General features: G+C 36.3%; 1 protein-coding gene across 1 annotated transcript; it reads right to left on the bottom strand.

Annotated features, from left to right (window-relative positions):
• Positions 1 to 22,604, bottom strand: WDR17 (WD repeat domain 17; the record flags this gene model as incomplete). The annotated part of the gene is made up of 19 exons (XM_009710276.1): positions 1 to 120; positions 1,802 to 1,985; positions 2,167 to 2,262; positions 4,618 to 4,719; positions 5,604 to 5,706; positions 5,794 to 5,935; positions 6,673 to 6,784; positions 7,768 to 7,788; positions 10,255 to 10,394; positions 11,557 to 11,656; positions 12,573 to 12,664; positions 14,182 to 14,314; positions 14,717 to 14,781; positions 15,067 to 15,222; positions 17,485 to 17,610; positions 20,168 to 20,298; positions 20,396 to 20,545; positions 20,677 to 20,879; positions 22,440 to 22,604. Coding segments are annotated over 19 exons (2,341 nt in total), but the record flags the coding sequence as incomplete, so codon positions are not given.
• Positions 22,605 to 23,706: the final 1,102 nt, after the last annotated feature.

Raw genomic sequence — 23,706 nt, 5'->3', positions numbered from 1 at the left:
TCAAAATGGGTTAAGTCTTATGCCTGTTCCTAGTGGCGAAAAAGGATTCACTTTGGCCCACATCAAAGCATCATTCAGTGAAATAGCAGATTTTCCATCTTCAAGGAAGAACACTGGACCCTGTACAGCAAAAATGTTTGGGGAGGGAAAGAAAAAGAAAGTACACATGTATTGTGTAAAGGCTACCAGAACAGAAAGCACATTTTGTGTTATCTGTGAAGAACATGAAAACCTGATTTACAATGATCATCTATGTTCGCGCAAAAATTGTACCCCACCACCTTAAAGCTTTGGTAATAGTTACGCATTATAAATTGAGTGAACGTGTTATGTTCTAAAACCTGGAGACCCAACATTTCATAATCCTTAAATTTTTAGTTTGATTTTTAATAATTGTGGCATTTTATATATGCGTGACAATTATTCCAGAGTGAAATTTAGCCTGAATTAGAAACTGAAGTAACAAGTTTTTTTCCTTCAGAATACTGTATATATTTCATTGTGTCTGTCATTATCCGTGCTGATCTGTGTGTTTCCCCATCTACAAAAAACGCAATATAATGAATTGTTTGAAAATATGGAGCCTACATGCAGCCTACAGAATGATTTCAAATGTTCACTATGAAAAGGACAAAAATACTAATCTGTCTGATGCAAGATGTCCTATTTGCTAATTTCTTCATTTGACAAAATAAGATCTCAAAACTGCAGTTCATTTTAAGTGCCTTCTTCAAGAGTTATGCACTCTGAACTTGCTACTTAAGACTTGTACACCCACACAATTAGGCTACTATACCTTACTATTAACTAAGTGATTTGTGAGCCAATCTGCATGCCTAAAGCAATGACTCCTAATATTCACTAATCCAGAAACAAGGATATTGTAGGTGACAAGCTGGTGACACCGTATTTGCTATTCTTGTTGAATGGATTATAACAATGGCAGCTTTACGTGGCTGCTGGCAAATGTTGAGAGTATTGCCATAGCCAGAGACCACTGGTCTAATGTGGAAGGGTTGGCAGCAAGCTTTTTTAGACTTGATGGTGTGCAGTTGTAAGTTTTGTTTACCTCAAAAATCCCACTAGCATTTTGCAATCTCCAATTTCTGATGCAAAACTATCCCTCTTAATCCCTGAACAACGCTGTTATTCTTTGGGCTGGCATCTTGCACTGGACAGAGGAAACGGACAACCTCATGTAAGAGAGTAAATTCACACTGAGGCACCATCTGGAGACAGGAGCCTGAGAGTACTATTTTCAGGCTCTGTCAATTTTCCCTTTATGGAAATAACAAAATATACCAAAGAGGTGTTATAAGGACTAGTATGTTTTGATCATAAAGCTCAATGTGATGAATAACTATAATTGAATATTTAGTATCCTAATATCTTGCTTTAATTAATAATGAATTACAAGTTTTATACTATGCATTTCCATAATGATAAATACTAGTAACAGTATAAAGAATTTCCTGGGTTTTATTCAAGCTGTGGTGAGGTAGGAGGCAATAAGTTACGTGTACTTTAGGCAGAACATTTGGCAAAGGAAACCTGTCTTTCCCATGAAAATTAAAAAGCTTGGAATTGGGAAACTGGGCAATTATTTGATTGGACAATTCTTCTTTATACAGCCTTTTTTATATAGCAGATGTCAGCACTTGTCCTCTTTAACTTCTGCTACTGTGACAACAGGAAAAATGTTTTTCCTCTCAGATGATGGGAGGGACCTTAGATTTATGGCAACCTCACAACCAGGCAATGCTATCACCGAGAATGAACACCTCAGCTTTCTGAAACCTACCTGTATCCTTAGCCCTGTCAAACAAGAAATATGAACATCTGAATGACTAGGAAGATTTGATCCAGTGACATAGTCTGGCCCAACCATTCCTTTCAGAGGCTCCTCTTGTATTCGTGATACGAGTGTTGAATACACCGTTCTCTGCATTTCAGATGGCGAGCTGCATGGCAATTCATCGGTAGGCCTACGAACAAAACACACTTTTCAACTATACATCTTAATTTGTGTTAGAAATTAAAAGCCACAAAGTACTCGTCTTTTACATTCATATTCAGATTTTACAAAGGAAATAAATACTGTATTTTCAGCTAAACAGTTAAATACTAATAGTGTCATTCATGGTAATTTTATATTTTTCCACCTACTTGTTTAATTGAGTACAAGCTCTCCATGCATCTAGTTCCTCAGAAAGCTGTTCAATTTTCAAAGGTACAGATACTTCACGTCTTTTTAAAAGCTGACTGAAAAGGAATGCAAATAATTAAAGTCTAAACTAATTCTAACAATATTTTCTTAAAAGAAAAACAAGATAGACAGTAGTAATATAAAACTACTTTTGATTGGATATGGAAATAACTTTATGGAAATAAATTGATAATAATCACTATATTAAACCTTAGAAATATTAGATTACTAGATATAAAATTCTATGTCTTCATTTAAGTTTGATTTTAATTATCTCTATTTACACCTTCTTATTTAAGCTTGTCTTTAATTAGCTCTATTTATTTTTCTTTGAGACCGTTCTATATTTTAAGGCTATATGTGTTCTTATTTCTTAATAATGACAACTTTCCTAAAATTAAGGACCCGTTTTGCCTATATGTAGTAGATATGATAAAAATACAGTTAGAGTAACATGGTTCAATACATGATCTGGGACAGCCTTGTTTCACCCGATTACTTGTGCAAAACAATTTCACAACACTTGCAATGGACGCATTTTTTATTTATCAAAATATAATACAAGGGACAGTGACTACCTGACCTAATTAAGCAAACTTCCACTTGTGTTGGGATGCCTTAGAAACATCCAGCTTAAGCATGCAAGTGTCCAGTTTAAGATGGGCTCAAATCTAAAAATCTATGAATCCTGAAAATATTGGGCAATCTGAGAAAAATTTTAGACCAGTATTGTTCTTTAGTTCTTTAAATCCCAGGAAATCTTAAAGCTTGACAGCCAAAGTATCACAAACTGAGTCTCAAAGACGGCTTGTTCCTAGTCTATTAATTTCCATAATCAGAATAGCCCTTCTGTAAAAGCTTATAATTCATCTTGTTGTTTTCCATACATAAGTCTGGTGGCTCAGAAAATAAAATTAAAAAAAAAATATAAAAAAAAAATCAAAATCAAACAAACAGTCCTTTTCCCTATCCTCTCACCAAGTTTCAGAGATGAGGATGGCTAAGAGGAAAGGAGTGCTGTCAAGACATCTGATGGAAATGAGTCAAAGAAAAGGGGCAAACACACAGTTCTAAGACATGTTAAATTTATATTGGTTAATTATCTTTGGTAGGCAATTCTGATAAAATATCACGAGGAGCAGGAAGGCTCACAATTCTAGGAAGGTGTGAAAGGACTGGACAACATATATGCAACATTTATTCTCGATGAAGAGATAAACGAGCTGAAATTGTTAGCAAAGCTACAGCGGTCAGTTATAGCGGCTAGTGGAGCAATAACAGCTAGAACAATGCCAGCACAGCTGGCACTATGGAATCAATGACATCCTGGAGCTGACCTTGCTACTCAGCAAGTCAGGTGACAAAACCAAAGGATTTGACAGTCCCAAATTGTGAGGGAGAAATGGAAATTAGTCAACTAGATAGTATTATTCTTACCAAACCAGACAGGGAGACTAAACAATCATGGTTACACTCTGAGGAAACAATACTAAAATATTGTATGTAAGCCTATTTTATTTATTAGGTAAAACAAAGATTATTGCTCTTAATCTTTCTCCTTTCAAGTCCAAGTTGGGTGGTTCAAGTCCAAGTGGGACAAGTTGGGTCACGTCAAGTGACATGTACCAAGTGAAATCAAGTGGGTCAGGTCGAGTAGGGTCAAGTAGGTTGGGCCAAGCTGGACTGGGCTGGGTCAAGTCAAGTCTGGTCAAGTCAAGTGGGCCAACTCAGGTCACGTCAAGTCAATTGGGTCAGGCTGAGTTGGTTCAAGTCAGACAAGTCTAGTCAGGTCAGGTCAAGTCAGGTGACTGGTTGGGGTTGAGCTGGAACAAGTGGGCAGGACCAGGCCAGGTGGGATCAAGTGGGCCAGGTGAAGTCTATTAATGCCTGGGAATGTCAGCTCACTGAGTAACAGAAGGTCAAGCCAAGTTTCTTGGTGGGAATCAAGCTACTGCCGAGCCATGAACTTACTAAATTCAAAGCTTGTCCTTGTTGCTACTGAGCAAGTCTTGGCAAATGGTCTACACAGCGATACAAAATTAGAACTGTTACTGTCAATATATAATCATGCATGGAGGTAATGCTGAATACTCATCTACTTCTAAAAATTGTTTTTCTTACAGGACTAAGAGTTTGACTGAAACCCTGGATTCACAACTTACTGCATTACCTTAGAAACTTCTACATGTATAATGCATAAAGAAAGTAAAGAAGGTTCAATATGCAGGCATGGGTATACCCATATAACTTTATAACAGAACTGGGAACTCAGATTTTTTTTTTTTTTTTTTTTTTGGCAGAGGGCGGGGGGGCAGCAGGGAGGTGGAGTGAAGGGGGAAGTGTAGACAATGTATGACATATGTCATAATAGGGATTAAGATTTCTCAGTGTTACTGAAAACATAATATTACCTTGTATATTCATAAAGTGCAGGTACAATGCTATTGTACTGTCTTCTGATAGCAAGTAAAGCACCAACGTAGCCGCACAAAATCAGCAACTCATTCCGAAATCTATAAATGGACAAGTATTAATCATGAACAATAACAAGCATTTGCAAACACATTAAACAAACTCTCATGCAAATTACAATTTTAAAACCTAATTTATCCATCCATCTTTTGTGGAGAATACATGTTTGCTGATTATGCTTACTTTCTGTGTGATGTAATTGTTAAAACAGACTCCATCTGCTTTATATTGATCTCAATTATTAAATTTTAAATAGTGTGTACAACATATAGTTATTAAGCACAATCATGTAAAGTTGCAAAACCAACATTAATCAGGCCTTTTAATGTGATATAACTCTAAATGTAAATAAAATTGCCCCATATATTAGCGTAGACTTCAGTTTTGCCAAGTTTCCCCACAGGCCACAGATAAGAGTTAAGCTTTTTGCTCCTTTTAGTTTTTCACACGTACACCTGTGCAGGCACTCAGGCCTAGCTTCAACCATCTGTCATAAACATGAATCACAGCTATCCACCTATTTTAGAGTTAATTCTGAGAGTGACAGCTCAAATTTCTTTAACACTTTGACATAAAAACCCGTATTATGTGTGGTACCACTGCTCTTTTTCTTCAGGAAACTGAAACCAGAGCTAATCAAAGTGAGATTCAAGTAATACCAACATTGATTCACCTAGTGTAAATGCCCTACAGAGAAAGAAGCAGTAAAATATCTTTTTTCTTCTTGATAAACCTTAAAAATTTAGGAAAATTTCACATTCTGTTCTCCAGATTGGGAACCAGCCTGCTTGCTGCAATTTTTTTGTACCCCTCTTCTACAACAAAAATGATACTAAGAGTGTGCACCTTGTATTTTTCTATTTTTAACTCAAATAATATCCTTTAATGAAAATTCCACTTATAAAAGTAAGGAAAATATACTTACTCACTACATTTATGCAACACTAATCGTTCAGTGCGTATGTAACTTAGAAGATCAAGATACGGACAGACTGAATCTAAAGTCCAATCTGAGCCACAAAGTTGTTCTGTTGAAAATCGAAATAAAAATGTCTTAAGAGGCAAGCTATACAAATTACTTATGCTTTAAAAGGTTTCTTCAACCAAGTACCTACCTTTCACATACTGAATGCCAATAGGGAGAGCCTTTTCAGGTTCTGTGCTTAACAGATAGTACTTTATAGTTTCGAATATATCCCCATCTGCCTGAACTGTCTCTGCCAACCGCATACATTCTTCTACATCAGGAAAATTACACTGGAAAACAAAGATTTTGCCAAAGAACTATTGTAATGTTCAAACAATTCTCTAAGATGCAGAGAAATACTGAAGTTTGCACATAACAGTAAGATCAACCTCTCTCTGAAAGAAGAGTCATTGTTTGAAGGACATACCTGCATATAATGCACATTAAGAAAGGAATCTAGACCAGAGAACAACACAGGAGGAGAAGGTTCTGTAACTTTAATTTAAGCAGTGTAAGTTTCCATTGCTAATGTTTTTAATGAACTTTTTAGTACTGCTTAATAAATGTGCAGTCTGAGTTGAACCTTAAGGGATTTAGTGGAGCAGACCCTTCTGCTGCTGAAGAGGAAAGGGGGGATTTAAGGAGATTACAGACATAGGATGTAAAACAATTCAGGATAGTACAGAAAGCTGATCTACCAAGACATGATTGGTGGCACTTCAGTGATGAGGAGGTTATAAATCATACTGACACGTAATTCTGAAGATCATTAACTACTTCAGGAAGTAACCCATGCCATGGAAAGACTACACACAGAGTAGAATTAAAAGAACTAAAGTTCTTCTTGTGCAATACTGAAAATAAAGTCAATGAAGACTAAAAGAGCAAAAAAGGATATTTAACATATAAGACTGCTAGTGACAAATTCATCCTACAGATTTATTTGGCCTTAATTTTTTTGAAATTAGTAAACAAATCAATACATAACCTCTTTGTTAGCATTCAGGTAAATTATTTTTCATTGTACCTTTTCATGCAGCTCATTTATTTCTGCTACGCATCCAGGATAAAAAGCACATAGTTTCACTAACTGGAGTTTATTATCGGGAATCATCATAAGAAGATCAGCTGCTAAATCCCTGCACAAACAAAAGATGACATGTAGTTACTTTTGATGGTTGGTAATAGGAGGAAACTCTGTTTTATCTTTTCATTCCTTTTATAAAGAAGAGTTTACTGAAAAAAATTAGTATTTCCAGAGAAGAGCAGAAGCAACCTCAGTCTCTAAGACTATTCTGGTGCAATAAATGAGGCTTAATCTATTCATCTTTTTTTGGAAGTCATGTGTTAATTTTCTTTTGCTTTAGTTGGTTGAATTAAACAGCTGTGCTATCCTAAAGCATCAGAACCACCTCAAAGTGAGATGGAACAATATGTGAGCAGGGATGGGAATGGAGGATAAGACCTATCCAATTTGAAAGAAGGAACGATGTTAATGTGGCTCCATGTCATGAAATCATCCTCAAACTTCCAGGCTTCTAGAGCTCCATGACATCAGCATAAAGCATCTCTCAGTCTTCCAGAATGGCTAGTGCCTCTGTGACATTACAAAAGAGAGATTATACAAGAGGAGAATGTGATACCTATTTTCAGCCTTTTGAAAGGAAAACTGTATTTTAGCAAACTGACATTTCTGAAATATTCCTAACTTTTTTCCATTTGTTACCACCTCCTTAACACAACAAGCAGCTGAAGGGAACACATGTAAATATTAAAGAAATTATTTTGAAACAATTATTCTATTGAGCTTGTAATAACCGATTATTCTGGTTGTTCTGTGACTCTTCTATTCATCCAGACATCATTTCTCCTGTGATCCACAAGACTGACTTGCACCTGTGTAAGGCAAAAACTCCTACCGAGTTTCCCTGGATTTTCAGAATGCGGTCCTTGGCTTAAAAATGTTCAAGTAAGCTACTGTCTAATATTTGTAACTGCTTTCTATCCCACTTTCAAGCATTGATCACAAATAAAAAATCCGAACATTAAGTTTAAGCTTATTTCTAGCATTAGTAAAGTCACATGCTTTTCATATCTCTCTTTCTATAAGCAAGCAAAATACCTGTATCCAAGTGATGGAAAGCTAAAAGGAAGACATTGAAACAGTAATGAACAAAACTTTTTTTCTTGTATTCTTACTTTACAGAGGAAAAACCTAGTAGAAAATAATTAAACTACAACAGGAAATCTAAGGGTCAGGTTAACCAACTTTAACAACAAAAAAACAGCTTTCCAATGCCTTTTGACAACCTAAACAACCTAATGCCAAAAGGTCCTTGGAAAATCTGTTATACTATTACCATGCAATAGCCACTCTTCCAAGTTACAGAAATGCTCTTTCAGAATACAGGATATTTCACAAGTTCTTAAACTATTTTCAGGTTCAGTTACTCACACGTACTCATCTTCATAGGCAATTTAAACATTTTTTAAAAGTGAAATTGCTCAGCCAAAAAACTGAAATCAAATGTTTATTTAAAAAAATCCAAAGAAGCCCTCATGTAATGGCCTACAAATTGTGTTACCTGGCATGTTTTTTTTTAAGAATTAAACTGAAGACTCTGTCAGTATAAAGAACAAAATCAGGTGGCTGAGTCTGCATATACAGAATTCAGTATCTCAGGTAAAATACCACTAGCCTTCTGAACAGCAGAAGGTTGCTTTTAACAGTGTTTAGGTGCTAAACACAAATAAAATGAAAATGGTGTTCTTAAACACTCAGACATTTTCCCAAGGCTGTAGATTTGGAAAGATGGGGAAAGGCATGAATATTTATGTTTGAGTTTTTTGTTTTGATTTTATATTTCAGGGCACTTCTAAAAAAAAACCAAACCAAACCCAACAAAAAACAACCAAAACCCAAAAAAATATTTCACCAATAACTGATTTCATTATTAACCCACCAAGGTCCTTTTGGTATTGCTTGATATATCTACAATTAAGTGTCTCTCTACAATGAAGTGTTTCGAATTGATGGATATCCCTAAGCATAACAACCAGTAAAAACAAAAAGGGAGCCCTTCAAATACCAGAGGCCCTTGAACTCCAGCTTCCCCATACATGATCTTATACTCGCGGTGGACCAAGGTCTATTATGCTGTGCCAGTATTTCTTTATTACAAAATATGAATAAATTCAGGAATCTCTGATCTTCTCCTACAGAATAGAAAAATATACTGTAATGGCTGCAAATCAGAATGCAGGATTGCAGGGTGTAGCTGTAGTATGTGTTCAATATATGAAACCCACTGACAAATCCAGATGTATACTTGGGCAATATGCAGTACACCAATTTAAAATTTTATCACTTATACTCCTGTAGACTTCAGTGTACACATGCTGTAAGTTTGCAGAATTTTTGTGTACATATAAATGCTAATCGATTATAAGTACTTGCTACAGCACTGAGATCAGAACAAGCTTTTGTTATGAAACTGGAAAAAAAAAAAAATACAGTTTTTCTTAACTCCACGTCCAGTGCTTCCTATCAGAGGCTACATAAAAATGACTGTTCACAATGAAGGCAGGGAGATCAGAGGAAGAGTTTTAGAGACTTTAAAAGCTGCAGATGGGAGTTGCCAAAATAACCCTGTTAGAACTGGTCCAATGGAGACATGCTAAATCATTGCAAAACCAAAGCTGCAAGTCACCCATTTCTTATTTCGTCCTTTTCTACAATGCTTCATTGTTTAAGGCAGGCTAAATGCTCTGTAGAGAGGAGTTCCACTATATTTCTCTCAGGCTACCTCTAGACACTGAAGCAAATACCAACTGTAGCAGAAAAACTGATACTTAACTGCACTATCTGTTAAAGTACACATTTTTTATGAAATGCTAACTCTGAAACACCTGTAACAGCTGCCAAATACACCTTAGGGAGATTTTCTGCTTTTCACTAGTAGACAAAAAAACAGACCAAAACTATATCCTTCAAAGTAAAACCACTACTAGGAGAAAAAGAAAATCGAGCAGAGATAAAAGTTTCCTCTATATGCAACAGAGAAATTACTTACTCCTGCAGAATTAAATAGTAATCCTGTTTCATCCTTAAATCTTGTCAGCTGTCTTGTATTCCTAATACCAACATAAAATAATTCCTCAGCCTCTTAGGTTTTTAAATTTTTCAAGCAAGTACTTAAAAATCACTTCACAGATCCTACTTAAGCTTCTGTTCTTTTTGACTTTGTAATTCAATTCTAGCCTTACTTTGTCTGAAGCAGTTGTTTTTACTCAGTACAGACTAGGACTTACTACGCTACCTATTGCCCAAATACCTAGGTTTTTTTTCAGTGGGTTTCATACTCTGGTTGACAATAACTCTTCTCTCATTTACAATGCATACCTAATGTATCTTGTGATTAAAGCAGAACATTTGCATGCTCTATACTTCCAAAGGTCTAACAGAGCAGTTCTTACACAAGCAGCAATTTTTATTCTACCTACCCATGCTGGTTTGGTGTCTATAAAAGTTTCAGAATGAAACATCTTTATTGTTTTGTCGGGGGGGGAAAGAAAAAAAATATTCTTCTTTAGATTAAGAAATTCTTACCATGTTGTTACTGTCATACATTTTCTTGCTAGTAATTCTAGGGCATAATGTGTTGCTTGTGCTGCACTTTCTCCTAAGACAGTACCCACACTGATTGCCAACTCCAGTTCATTTCCACGAATCAGGTTTGCCATCGCAAGCTTGCTCAATGAAAAAATTATATCATTAAGGGACATAAGCATTTTGGGGGATTCACCATGTTGAGCCTATGACATTCATTTATGAGACTGCTTTTTACAGAAGGACAAAATATGCATTAATTAAAGCGATTTTATATATAATTTGGTCCTCTTGAATGAGTAAATAATTTTGCACCATGTGTTAATAAGTTTTAAAATAACCAAATATATTTCCTTTAGCAGAATCTTCCTTTATTCAATCAAAGATATTACATAAATATCATACCTAAAAAGCATGACAGCAATTCCTTATTGTTTTAAGTAAGGACACTAGCTTTCAGACTACGTATTTCCCCTCTCTTTTCATCAAAGGAGACCCAAGGAAAACAAACAAACAAACCAGGAAGGACTCTCCTGTTCTTACTCTCTCTGGGCAACTGGAGTTGCTGACAGGCATAGCAGAATATTAAACAGTATGAGACTATACAACAACTTGAAATATGTCTATTTTGAAATACAGGCATTAACTGATTATTGCTTTCTCTCTGAACAGCTCATTAAGATGAAATTTTACTCATTTTGGGGGATAGAGGAGGAGAAACATGTTGAGTCAGCAACAACAAAATCCAGAGAGAATGAGGAAAAGAAACAATCTGTAAAATCACAAACAAAATGAAAAATCTAATTAAATGTTTCCTACATATCAGCCCTATTTTTGTACTGGGGGTAGGGTTTTTTTCCCTATTTACATCATCATTTAGACTGCAAATTCTTCAAAGTAGAGATTGCATCTTTTGTAGCACAATGATGTTCCAGTTCTGAACGAATCTTTTGAGTCACCACAAACAGTAATACTTATGTGTATATGTATATATGTAAGGTACTTAGGCACCTTTATTTTCTAATATAACAAGATACCATATATATGAAAATACAATTAAATAATAACATACTACTTTCTGTGCATGAGAGAAATCTTGAATCTAAGAGAATCAGGGGAGTCTTGCTACTAACTTTAATACTGTAGCGATCAAACACTCGCTATAAATATACTTGGTATTTGCTTTACATAAAAGTAATACATTTTAGAACACAGTACACACATTTTAAAAAACAATTAACATGAAAATATAAAAAGGAAGTCAATATTGGCCTTTCTATAGTTAAAAAGAAAAAAAATTACCTCTATATTTTCAACAGCCAGATGGCAACATGCTGCAAGCACTGCATGGCCATCCTGGAAATACCATTCTGCCAGTTCTTTACTGACCTTGTGCAGGAGCCTGCAAGAACACCACATGAATTCTGCAAGATCACTTAAAAGTTGGAGTTTTTTGACTCTTAATTTATGTACAAGTCACCACATTTGCTTCTGTACCCTAAAATTTCTATATTCGACTTACAGATAATGACACGACTAGCTTTCAACATGCAGTTAGTTTGAGCTTCATCCACCACTTATGTTGGTCCATAATCAGGTGGGTCAGTTTCCCAAAATCTACATCAGTATGGAAATGCCTCTTCAGATTGACAGAAGAAAAATCAAATATTTGGATATTCATTTTGTACCTGTGAACTCCGCATAAATATCTCTCTAATTGCTCAAAAATTACACTTGTAAATGAAGTAACATTGCAGCCTCCAAGCTGCTTTTGTTACTACACATATAACTTGATAACGTAACACAGGTTTTTGAGCATTGTTCTAAACAAGGCGAGATGCATGGTTTCTTTTATGGGCACGTACAATGAAAATGTGGCCTTTAGTGTACATTGTCAGAAACTTCACTGATGATAAACAGCGAAGCTTCAGGAGGAGAAGATACATAAAACATAGGGTATCACAGATACGCGTTAATGCTAAATTTTACTCTACTTACCAAAAGTTCTAAGTCAATATGCTACATATTTAAACATATTTAAGTGCATAGGAATGCACCTTACACATCAAGCAAATGAAAGGGATATTTATAATTATAATACATACATATGAAAAATCCATGTGGTGCCAGGAGGCACAGTGGAGTCAGTGTGGCATCAGTTACTTAGTAACTCTATCAACTAAGTACTAGAAGATACTATATTTTGTTGTCAAATTCTACATTGCCTATGCCAAATTAAACCACTAAGGTTTATCTCCCTTGAAGACTTTACATGCTGCACTAAAATAAGGCTTTAGTTATAAACTAGAACAACTTACTCATTATAATCATCTGTATTGTTTCCACCAGAATTTGAAGATCCACTTGTTGTGGAGAGTGCTGCCATCTGTATATTTCCCTCACAAGCTGCCTAGAAGTGAATTTAAAAAAATGGATCAATTAATGCACCAAACTGAATATGAAATGTGATTTTTCAACAACAAAAAATTCTAAGATCTACAAAAATCCTTCTAAAGCCCAGTTATAACTAAGGAAATGTTTAAACCAATGAACTTATTCATAGCTAAATCTTAGCTTAGTTTTATTCAGCTATACAAGAAATTCTACAGAAGCAAAAGACTTCTTCCTTCCTATGCATTTGTACAGGATTCTTCCAGTATTTGAATATGCTTAAAACAGACAGTGAGGGCTAAAGCCTTGATTGTTACACCTCAAGTAGCAAGTGGCTGTGAGTGAAGAATGAACTCCACAGATATTTCTCAGTAGGTATACTAGCAAATCTGGAAAGGTTCATATAGTGGCACAAGCTGAACCTTTTTTGTGTTTGGCAATAAATTATTTCTGACATTAAATGAGAAGAGATCAGTGTGGGTTAAAAGGAGATTCTTTCATGTGCTTTAAGGTGTAGCTGGGATAACAACATTAAAAAACTCAGGCCTCAGTTAAAAGGGAAAGAAAGTCCTGGTATTTTATTGCTTAATATTATCTGATTAAACCTTTGAGACAAAGACTATTCTAAGAATTGTAACAAAAGCAAACCCTGCAATGTGTCTCTTACAAGAAAAATGAAGATCTTTCTAAAGCTTTAGGCTGCTTTAAGGTTCAAACTTTATAACTTGTTAAATTTAGGCATACCTCAAAGTTCTATTCTCTGCACTATTCAGCTACTATTAGAAGAAGAACATACAGACAGACAATTTCTAAATGACAAATTCACATGCATTATTGAAGTTCTTATCTCTGAGGCAACTGAATGTTCAAGGACAGGTAGGCATGACAGAATGTACCAGGGACAAATCTTGACAGTGTATTTAACAAACTATATTAAGTATGCAGAAATTACTCAAAAAGAATAAAGGAATGGTGAGAAAGAGTGAAACAAAGTATCAGTTTCACTTGTTTTGTGTGCTCTTTAACTTGTGTTTACATTAGGAAGCACAAGGGACATACCTGCTTTTCGTAATCCCTTGTACTGTTTTTTTTTGCATTAATTTGAAAGTTTGACTTCCTATAGTGATTATTACTGCAACTGAGCAGTTTCACCCAAAGATTCTATAGGAAGTAGCATAACCAAGACCTCTGAAAAAATGCAAGAGAAATCCTACATGTCTTTGATGTTAAGGGCAATACTGACTGCTGAAAATCAGGTTAATTTTCTACTTCAACCAAAACCGAATACATCAGTTTTCATTATGGGCATTTGATTGCAGTTTAGAAGAATCAGGCTTAAAATCTGTAAACATGAGATACCTTTTTATGATTTCTGCATAAAAAATTGTCAATACAATACAAAAGTAAAGAGTATGGTATCATTATTTAGCCATTTTGCAAAAGTGAACAGAGCAAGCCTTTTAAATATGCTTGTCATCTTCAGAGTTAGAAACAAATGGCTAAATACATCTCCCGCACTGTTATATGTAATAATACCTGTGCAACAAGAAGAGCCTCTTTAAGCTGGCCTCTTGAAGTAAAGAAAGACACTAGTTTTTTCACATCTCCAATAGCTATGCAGTATGGGATGACATCATCATTTTCTTCCTGAATTAACTGATCAGCTCTCCTAATTAAACAAATGAATAAATGAACGAGAAATATCTACATATGTAACTGATGACTAAACTTATCTCTATAGTATACGTGTTAGATAAAGCCATATAAAGTTCACTCAAACCCATCTGCCTTTGCAGACATCAGAAGACTTGCCAACTGTGCATACTGCACTAAAGAGTTTCCATTTTAAGTTGCAATTTTACGCTCAACCCTTTAACTTGATTCCTGTACACAAAATTGTTGTTGAAATCCTCCACAGTTTCATCCCAAAGCTTACTGAACAAAAAGTAACATCCCTAGAATGCTGTAACAAAAGCCAAGTCTAACTGATATTAGTATCCATCCTTCCTACTTGTCTGTGCCTTTTTATGGACAGAAGCTAAAATTCAGCATCATATTTTTATTACCTTACCTTTGCATTAACTTCCTCCAATATTTCATAGATACACCAGGTGCAACTGAGAGTGCTTTGTCCCACTAGAAGAAAGCAGCAATACACTTAACCTGATAATTTTATTTTGAGAAACAGCTGTTGTTTTTAACTAGTTTCATGTTTCTTCCATTAAAAATAAAATTGTCAAGAGGTTAAATAAGGAATGAGCTAGGCATTGGACTGCATATGTTAAAAATAATATAATTGCAGCAAGATTACTCTTTTCTGGACTTGTGACCCATTTTGTTGCTACTCCACCTTTGCTAGGGTAGCTGATTTTCGGAAACCTTCATATTTTATTGTTCTTCAATAAAGTTTTGATATTTTACCTCTCCAAGTTCCACCATTAATTCACAATATCGCTGAATTTGTCCTAATCTTAAATGTATTTCCGCAGCTTCTTTAAGCCTCTCCTCTTTGCTTGGTGCACCAATACCACCTCCAAACTTGGACATTTTTACTGTTGTCAGTTCTTGTGCCTTGGACTGAACGGAGGAGGAAAAAAAAAAAAAGATAGCAAAGTTTTTTTTTCAAAAAAGTACAGTTTTCTGTGATGAAAACAAGTTTTCTTAAGAATGAACTAGTGTCAAACATTACAATGGAATATAAAGGCTATCATTTAAGAAAAAAATCCTTTTGAGAAAAGGCTAGTTGGAAGAGATTACAATGAGATTACAGTGAACTAATTAGGACACTTTACAATGAGATTACAGCAAACTATTTATAGTGTTAAAGTAACTGTGTTACTGTTTCATTACACACATACATTTTCTTCGATTATCTTCCTTTAATCTCTTTTATATATTTTTTTTTATTCTCAGTCATTTTCTCATATGTAATAGTAATTCACTTAGATGTCCATCATAAAAATCTTGGTATTTTTGAAATTTAAAAAAAAATAAATTCTGAGCATAAACCAAACAGAGCTGGAAATTGTACTTATGCAGACATCATTATAATGTTAATAAAGAAAGAATAAAGACAGTAGACTCAACCTATGTCCTGATCTGTCATACTCCATTAATCTTATGACCAATAAAAGATTTATATTCCCAACCACTGCAATTTTTACATTAGCTGAAAAGAGAAAACTAAATTTCTCCATCTGGCAGAGTTTGAGAAGCAAGCTGCAACAGGGTCACATTTAACATCAAAGAAAAAAAGGCAAAAGGCACTTGACATTTCAAGAAATCTCAGTTTATCATCAATGCACATAAGATGGCATTTGGCTATTCATGGCTTTACAATACCATATATGGAGGGTGGAGAACGAATTTTGAACATTCTTCACCGAAGTAAACTGCAATGTAGACCAATAGCAGCTGCTGAGAAAGGCAAAGGATCTGTTTTTTCAAAACAAATTATGTTACTTTTCTACTGGGCATCTCTATCTTTTTTTATTATTTTCATGCTGAAGTCTCCAATGTATCCTCTCTGCTTGCTAGAAACAGAAAAAACACACTTGCTCTAGGTCCTTCCTTCATCCTAAAATGTCTAGGTGCTGCAATGCCATTATCCAGTTTCATAAGGAAAAAATGGTATTAGCAGCCATACACAAGCAGTCAGCATCACGCTACCCCTACTTTCTCTTAAAGCTCTCAAGCAAGATTCCAAGTCAGCAAAAAGGAGACAAAATGCTTTTAATTAATGTGAACATTTAATCCAGATCCACAGAATGATCAGCAATTACTGTAGTTACTCTAGGTCACCTGAGTTATACATGCATGAAAATATGTTGCAGGGATAAACAGATTGCTTGCACTGCCTAAGTCAAGAATTAATGTCTTCTTCTCAGGCTATCTGGCTGAGAAAACTGATTTTTGGACACACACACACAGAGCTTCATAGTATTAGCCGAGCAGCTGCTATTAATATAGTTAATATCACCAATAAAACTTCCATCACTTGAGAGTCATAAGGTGTGTAGGACACTCTTTAAAAACAGTCTGTGATTTTGCAAAAGAGACAGCCTGCAACAGCAGATATCTGGCAGGTTATTTAGCCCGGGGGGTGGCAACTGAGGAGTCATGCATTTCCTGATCCATACCAATAGATAATCTTTCCTCTGTTTCCAACCCAGTCATTAGAGTATGGGATTCTTTAGCATCCCTAAGAAGTCCCTGACAGAATCACGTATCCCCATATTCTGCACAAATTGTATGTCTGGTTGCGTATTCATATATGCAGCTACTAATAAATTTATTGCCTAGTATTTGAATTGCACATTCACATCTGAGTCACTCTTCAGCTGCATATCTATATCGATGACAGGTTCTTGTTTTTCTACTCCTTCTTCCAGATGGCTACAGAGCATATTTCTGCTGACTCCCCTCCATTTTCAGACATGAATTCCCCTGTCCCTGCATCTGAACATAACTGCAAACTTCATTTTAATGCAACCACACAATTTGACTTTACTGAATATAAAAGTACAATATATATAATAGGGAAGACAAACTTGCATCATAGCTCAAGCTGTAGTGATGCTTGCTTTGCAATTCCTTTTCATTATTTTGAAAACTGCTTTTCTAGTTAGTAACTGTAACCTAGCATTTTAACACTTGAGTATGCATGAAGTCACACAGACTTAGCTAGATGCTGTTGTTGTAACAGACCAGTATTGCACAGAGAACTGATATTGTGCAATTGTCTGTGACTCTTTTGTAAAGCATTAAATCTTATTTTTAAAAAGTGAAATACTATATGGATTAACAACCATTTTCACATACCATTTACGCTTCACTTACCATTTTAAATCTAATGAGATGTTTCATATGCATAATTCCTTTGCAGTAGTTTTGTGGAAGCAAGCTGTCTTCCTGTCCCTTTATAACAGCAACCAAATCCCATAAATTTTTGCTGCCTCCTGGAGGCTAAAATTGTTAGGGAAGAAAAGAGTTGTATCACAGTAATGTTCAAGAGAGAAACTTGAACTTGTAAAGACATTGGAAAACATTTGTCAGTCAATTCCAAGAAATACAATTTCAGACCATTTCAGTATTAGCAGCTTTACTATGAAGACACGAATTAGTTCAAGATACTACAACTCCTTCAGTCTTCTTGAAGGCTGTGAAGATACAGCAAGATCCATGAATGTAAGTATTTGGTTATGTGTGGACATAGTTGAGGGCTCAGAGTTCAAGTTTTCCCTTTTGCTCCCACAGGAATACAAGCTATCTGGTGGCTACTGCTGGCATAAAACACCACTCAGCTGCTGGGGTGCAACTTGTTTACCATTTTCTGTAAAGCAAAGGTATGGGCCAGGTAAAAAACAACTTCAAGGCTCGACTGCCACAATCTGGTTTACTATTTTAATATTAAATCTTAAAATAGACACATATGGTATAACTGTATATGCACAAAATCTTGCAGTCAATCAAGATGATTTTTTTTAAATAAATTTTAAGCATTTTTATTGGCCTAACATTTGAATCAATCCTTCTGTAGAACTAGGACAATGGTTTAATATCAACTGAGGTCTAGAAGACAGTAAATAATTAAAAGCTTTAAAAAAAAAATAAAATCATTAAACCTTTGACCTGAAGGAGCTTTTCTAACAATAACAGGATTACAAGCTTAGGAGTCCAATTATTTCTGAGCTGGCAAAAAGCAGAAGATCCTACTGGGGGGGTGGGGCAGGGGGAAGACTATTCCCTCTTCTTTCAGTCCCTTAAAGCTCTTAACTGACTCCCTGTAGTTTTAGCACACCACTTTATTTTCTGAACTCAAAAAGCACTGAACACAGCTGATAAAAAAAAGGTTTTGCTACTGAAAAACTCTAACATTCTTAGAACAGTGTTACTGTTGAATCAACATGGGACATCAAAAAACTTATAACATCTGTAAAACAAGGAATTCCATATTTTTATATTTTTATTAAAACAAGAAATGTCAAGATTTGTAATCGAGGAAGATTGTTTCAGCATTTTAAATCATACACTTCAATTTAGTTAGAAATCAAAACATATTTTAGACAAACCAGGTCTTCATAGATCAGTGTATTGACTTAAATTACAACAGTGCTTGACACCTGTGTGGTCATTTTTGTCCTTCTACCTCAAGTTCAGCTCCTATGGATAAGCACCCACAGGGACTTCATAGTTTGTATTTTTAACTCAATTGCACAGAGCCTGCAATGATTTATAGGAAATATTACTGTATAATGGAGCAAAGCCAACAGATGGATACTGGGGCATGGGTCACTGTTCTGGTTTGGCTAAAACAGGACTATTTCTGCTTTCAGTAGATTTTTTTTTTTCCCCTTAAGTTCTTTAGTAACTGCCCTGTCTGAGGCCGACTCCAGGTCTCAGGCAGTGCCTGCTGTCAGAGCTGATGGCGGTTATGTCTGTAGCTGTTGCTGGGGCAGGAGCGGGATTGTTCTGCAGAAAGGCCCACGGGTGGGTGCTTGTTCCCCGCGGGCTCTCTTGGGCTCCGCTGGGCTCCTCCTGGCGGGAAGGAGGAGGAGGCACCCATAGGAAGCTGCGGAAGGGACAGGTGACCAAGGATCGATCAATTAAGTATTTTATGCCATTCAGGTGGATATTCAGTATAAAACTAAGGGATCATGGGGTTCAACCCTCTTTCCTTCATGGTCGGCATCCTGGTGGGACTCTGCTCTCTCCACTCCCTCCGATCCTGATCCATGCACCCCTCAATCTGGTTCCTGCCCGCTGTGCAGTCCAGTTCTGGGATGTCCGGGTGCCTGCCCTGCCGCGTGAGCACTGCGAGCTGCCGCGGCGCGGCATGTGGTCCTGCGGTCATCGTCGGGAAGGGCAATATCGGGTTTGTATATTTCTATTATCGGTAGTGTTAGTTTTAATATTATTTATACTCTTTTTGCCGTTACTGTTTTATTAAATTTTGTTTTAAGTTTCCAACCCCTAAGTCTCTCTCCCTTTTCTCCTCTCCTTCCCCTTCTGCAAAAGGCAGGGGTTAACAGAGAACATCTGCCATCTGCTTTAAGCGCTGGCCCAGCCTTAAACAGTGACAGTCATCCAGATCCACAGCTCCTAGGATGTATTTACAGCAGTTTTGGCACAGACATTTGGGCACTTAAAACCTTATCTGTAATGAGGGTGCTGCCTTTGATGGATTAAAATGAAAAACTCCAATGGAGTTTGATAAAACACGTATTTTCATTTTCTTCAATAGAAAATTCTTGTCAAATCAAAGCTTTCCTATGGAAATTTAAGTTATCCCACCTATTTCACTTTGTGAAAAGTTGGTGTTCACAACTGGCAAAACAGTTCTGTCATGGACATTTTTACATGCAGAACTGTTAAGAGACAGAACTGATTTCTGCATATTTTCTGAGCTCTCTAAGTAAGAGAAAAAAATGGTAGAAAAGAAAGAAATTTCAGTTTTGGAAACGGACTTCAGAAGAGAAGGTCATGCACACTGACAACATCCTTAAGTTTGCAGAATACTTACGGAAAAACATTCTGAAAACCACCTTAGTTTTTTTCCTCGAGGATTTCCTGTCAATTTTTCAACTTCTTGTTTAATATCCCTGGAAACTTTACCACAGAGCAAAGGAGGAGCACCAGATTCCACAGCACGATCTAACACACACAAAGATTTAGACATGAAAATTAAAAACAACAAAAAAGTATAATAACATACAGAAAATGAAAACAACAGTATATACAATTTACTTACCTATATTACCGATAATTTCATCCCAACATCTATCTGCTAAGATACTTATTTGCAGAGGGTTTATAAGAGGTGTCAATGACCAGAGTCTCACAGTGGAGTCACGAGAGCAAGATGCCATAGTAAATGGACGACTAGGATGACATGTTAATCCTAGTACAGAGGACATTTAAAAATGTAGAAAAATAATTATCTAATAACCAGTTTGATTAAACTATTTTATAAATTTAAAAATATTTTAAAATGTATTTCAATACAGAAATAAAAAAAATTTAAAATATTACCATATACATCTGCACCATGATCGTAAACTGTGTCCAAACATGTTCCATCTCGTGTGTCCCAGACTCGAATTGAATAGTCCCAACTGCCAGATATGAGAAGGTAAGGAATTTCAGGATTCCACATCAGTCCCCGTACTGGAGCTGTATGTCCACTAAGAACATTTATACAAGCATCCTTTGTATAATCCCATATTCGAACAGTACTGAAACAGGATAAAACACACCTATGTCCATCAAATCACCTACTGAAATATGATTATCTCTCTACTTCAGCAATATGCTAAGCTTCAACTTTATCAGAATATTTATTTGCAATATGTTTATAGAAGTTGTAACAGGAGAGATTGGGGCTGATGGTTCACCAGAGTAAGAAACTATTCCATCCACCACATAGTCTTTCAAAATCTCATACGCACCATTATCTTACATGTCAGTGAGAGAAATTGTCTATTTCTATTATCAGTAGTATTAGTTTTAATATTATTTATACTCTTTCCACTGTTATTGTTTTATTAAAATTTGTTTTAAGCTTCCAACCCCTAAGTCTCTCTCCCTTTTCTCCTCTCCTTCCCCTTCTGGGAAAGGCCGGGGTTAACAGAGAGCATCCGCCACCTGCTTTAAGCACTGGCCCAGCCCCAAACAGTGACATACTGCTTCTCCAGTGCTGTAAAGGGGCCATTTGATGCAGCTTGAGTCACAAAGTAGAATCCACAAGTTAGAAGGCCATTTTATATATTTACATATATCTTGTCCTACAGCAATATGTGCTCATGCGTGACTCTTGCATACTGCTCCTATGTACTGTATAACCCTAGGTGCTAAACAGGTCATCTGAAATAGTTCTGAGTTTGACTATGAATGGGAGTTGTTAGTATAATAAACTCAAAAGGCCGCTTACTTTCTGTGTTACCTGGGATTAAGTTATTCAACAATCCCCTTCCCTCAAAGCGAAAGTGAGACTGTATTCTGGAAATCCCTCTGTAATCAAGTCTTATTATATAGCCATGATTGGTAATAAAATATCTCATAATGACACTATGACAGAGTTTTGGATTCACTAGTTCTTGCTCATGTGAAATAGACAGGATTTACACATAAGAAGCTTCTTGTCAAGTTGGTTTCTTTCATAAATCATTCCACTATGAACTAACAGATTTTGCTGCAAGCATAGACATCTAATGAATTATACTGGGGAAAGCAATAGAAGCCAATACTCCAAACTTGTGATTCTTTACAAAAATATTTTGTATACTCTGCAGGGATGTGGCTTAGAAAAACAGAAAAATAATTTTTCCTGCTTACCATAGACTGATGTGCTCTCCCTCAAAAAACATCATCAAAACCAACAGAAGTACTTAGCACTTGTTAAAAAATCTCCACAGATTCTACTTCATTGTACTTTTGAAAGACATCAATTAAGAGCAGGTCTTGCACCCATATCCTTAGACATAATGTAAGCACGTGGTAACCTCCTCGTATCATTCCTGGGAGTAACAGGTATCAGTCACTGACTCTACTCTTGGGAAAGCATTTGGAAAGTTGCGTTGCTACAGCAGTTGTGACAATTTCAGATGATGATCCTGCTGCCCAAATACTATATTAAGCTAACAGCAAAGCTACAGCCTGAATCTGAACAAGGCAGAGATTTAGATTAATATATTATTCATTGAGTTTCCGAAGGTGCCAGCACAACTAAAGATCTTAAGTTTCGCTAATAGTACTGCTTGAGGTTTTAACTTTTCTAATAGTTCAGAAATACACACCCATCATCAGAGCCACTGCAGAGGATTCCTTCTCTCAGAGGAGACCATCGTACATGAAACACCTTTGCAGTATGACCTGTAAAAACTTTCAGTGGCTGATCAGAGCTTGTTGCCAAGTAGTAAACACGAACATTTTTATCCTCACAACCAGTAGCTATCATATCTCTGCAAAATAAAGAGAGTAAAAACCTCGGTCACAGGGATCATCAAAAGTACTTATGTTTTTTTAATTTAAAAATAAATTATGTGTATTTTGCAATTGACTTTTTAAAAACAGCATATTTTGCTTCTCCTTTGTCTCTTTATGATGTAATTATCGATAACCCAATTAAATATACTAAATCAGAAAAAAACCCTAATAAAGATACATTAGTTGCAATAGGGAATAGTATTTGCACCACAGTCTGACCAAGCACCCAACACAGAACTATTAAGAGATTGAATTACTGTGTAATTGTTTTTTGACAAAAAGTTCTCATGTTGTTATTAGGAATTATCTGCAAAATTAACACGTATCACAGTGTAATTAGTTGCCTGCTATATCTTCACCTTAGCACTCATTAAAAGGAAGCCAATCTAAACCCCTCTTCCTTGGTATTAAAAGTCTACTTTTTTTTCTCCCCATTATCATAGACCCATAGAATGGTTTGGTTGGAAGGGACCTTAAAGATCATGTTGTTCCAACACCCCTGCCATGGGCAAGGACACCTCCCACCAGACCAGGTTGCTCAAAGCCCCATCCAACCTGGCCTTGAACACTTCCAGGGATGGGGCACCCACAACTGGGCAACCTGTTCCACTGCCTCACCACCCTCACCATGAAGAATTTCTTCCTAATATCTAATCTAAATCTTCCTTCTTCCAGTTTAAAGTCATTGTCCCCTTGTAAAAAGTCCCTCCACAGATTTATTGTAAGCCCCCTCTAGGTATTGGAAGGCTGCTCTAAGGTATCCCCAGGGCCTTCTCTTCTCCAGGCTGAACAACCCCAACTCTCTCACCTTGTCTTCACAGGAGAGGTGCTCCAGCCCTCTGAGCATCTTTGTGGCCTCCTCTGGACGCGCTCCAACAGGTCCATGTCCTTCTTGTGTTGGGGTCCCCAGAGCTGTACGCCAGGTGAGGTCTCACAAGAACGGAGTAGAAGGGGAGAATCACCTCCCTCGACCTGCTGGTCATGCTGCTTTCGATGCAGCCCAGGATACAGTTGGATTTCTGAGCTCATTGCCAGCATCACCAGCACTTCCAAGCCCTTCTCCTCAGGGCTGCTCTC

Source organism: Cariama cristata, unplaced genomic scaffold (assembly GCF_000690535.1).
Source record: "Cariama cristata isolate BGI_N322 unplaced genomic scaffold, ASM69053v1 scaffold11171, whole genome shotgun sequence".
In the NCBI taxonomy this organism is placed as follows: domain Eukaryota; kingdom Metazoa; phylum Chordata; class Aves; order Cariamiformes; family Cariamidae; genus Cariama; species Cariama cristata.
Note: the sequence above shows the minus strand (reverse complement) of the source record. Positions and strands in the feature narration are given on the sequence as shown.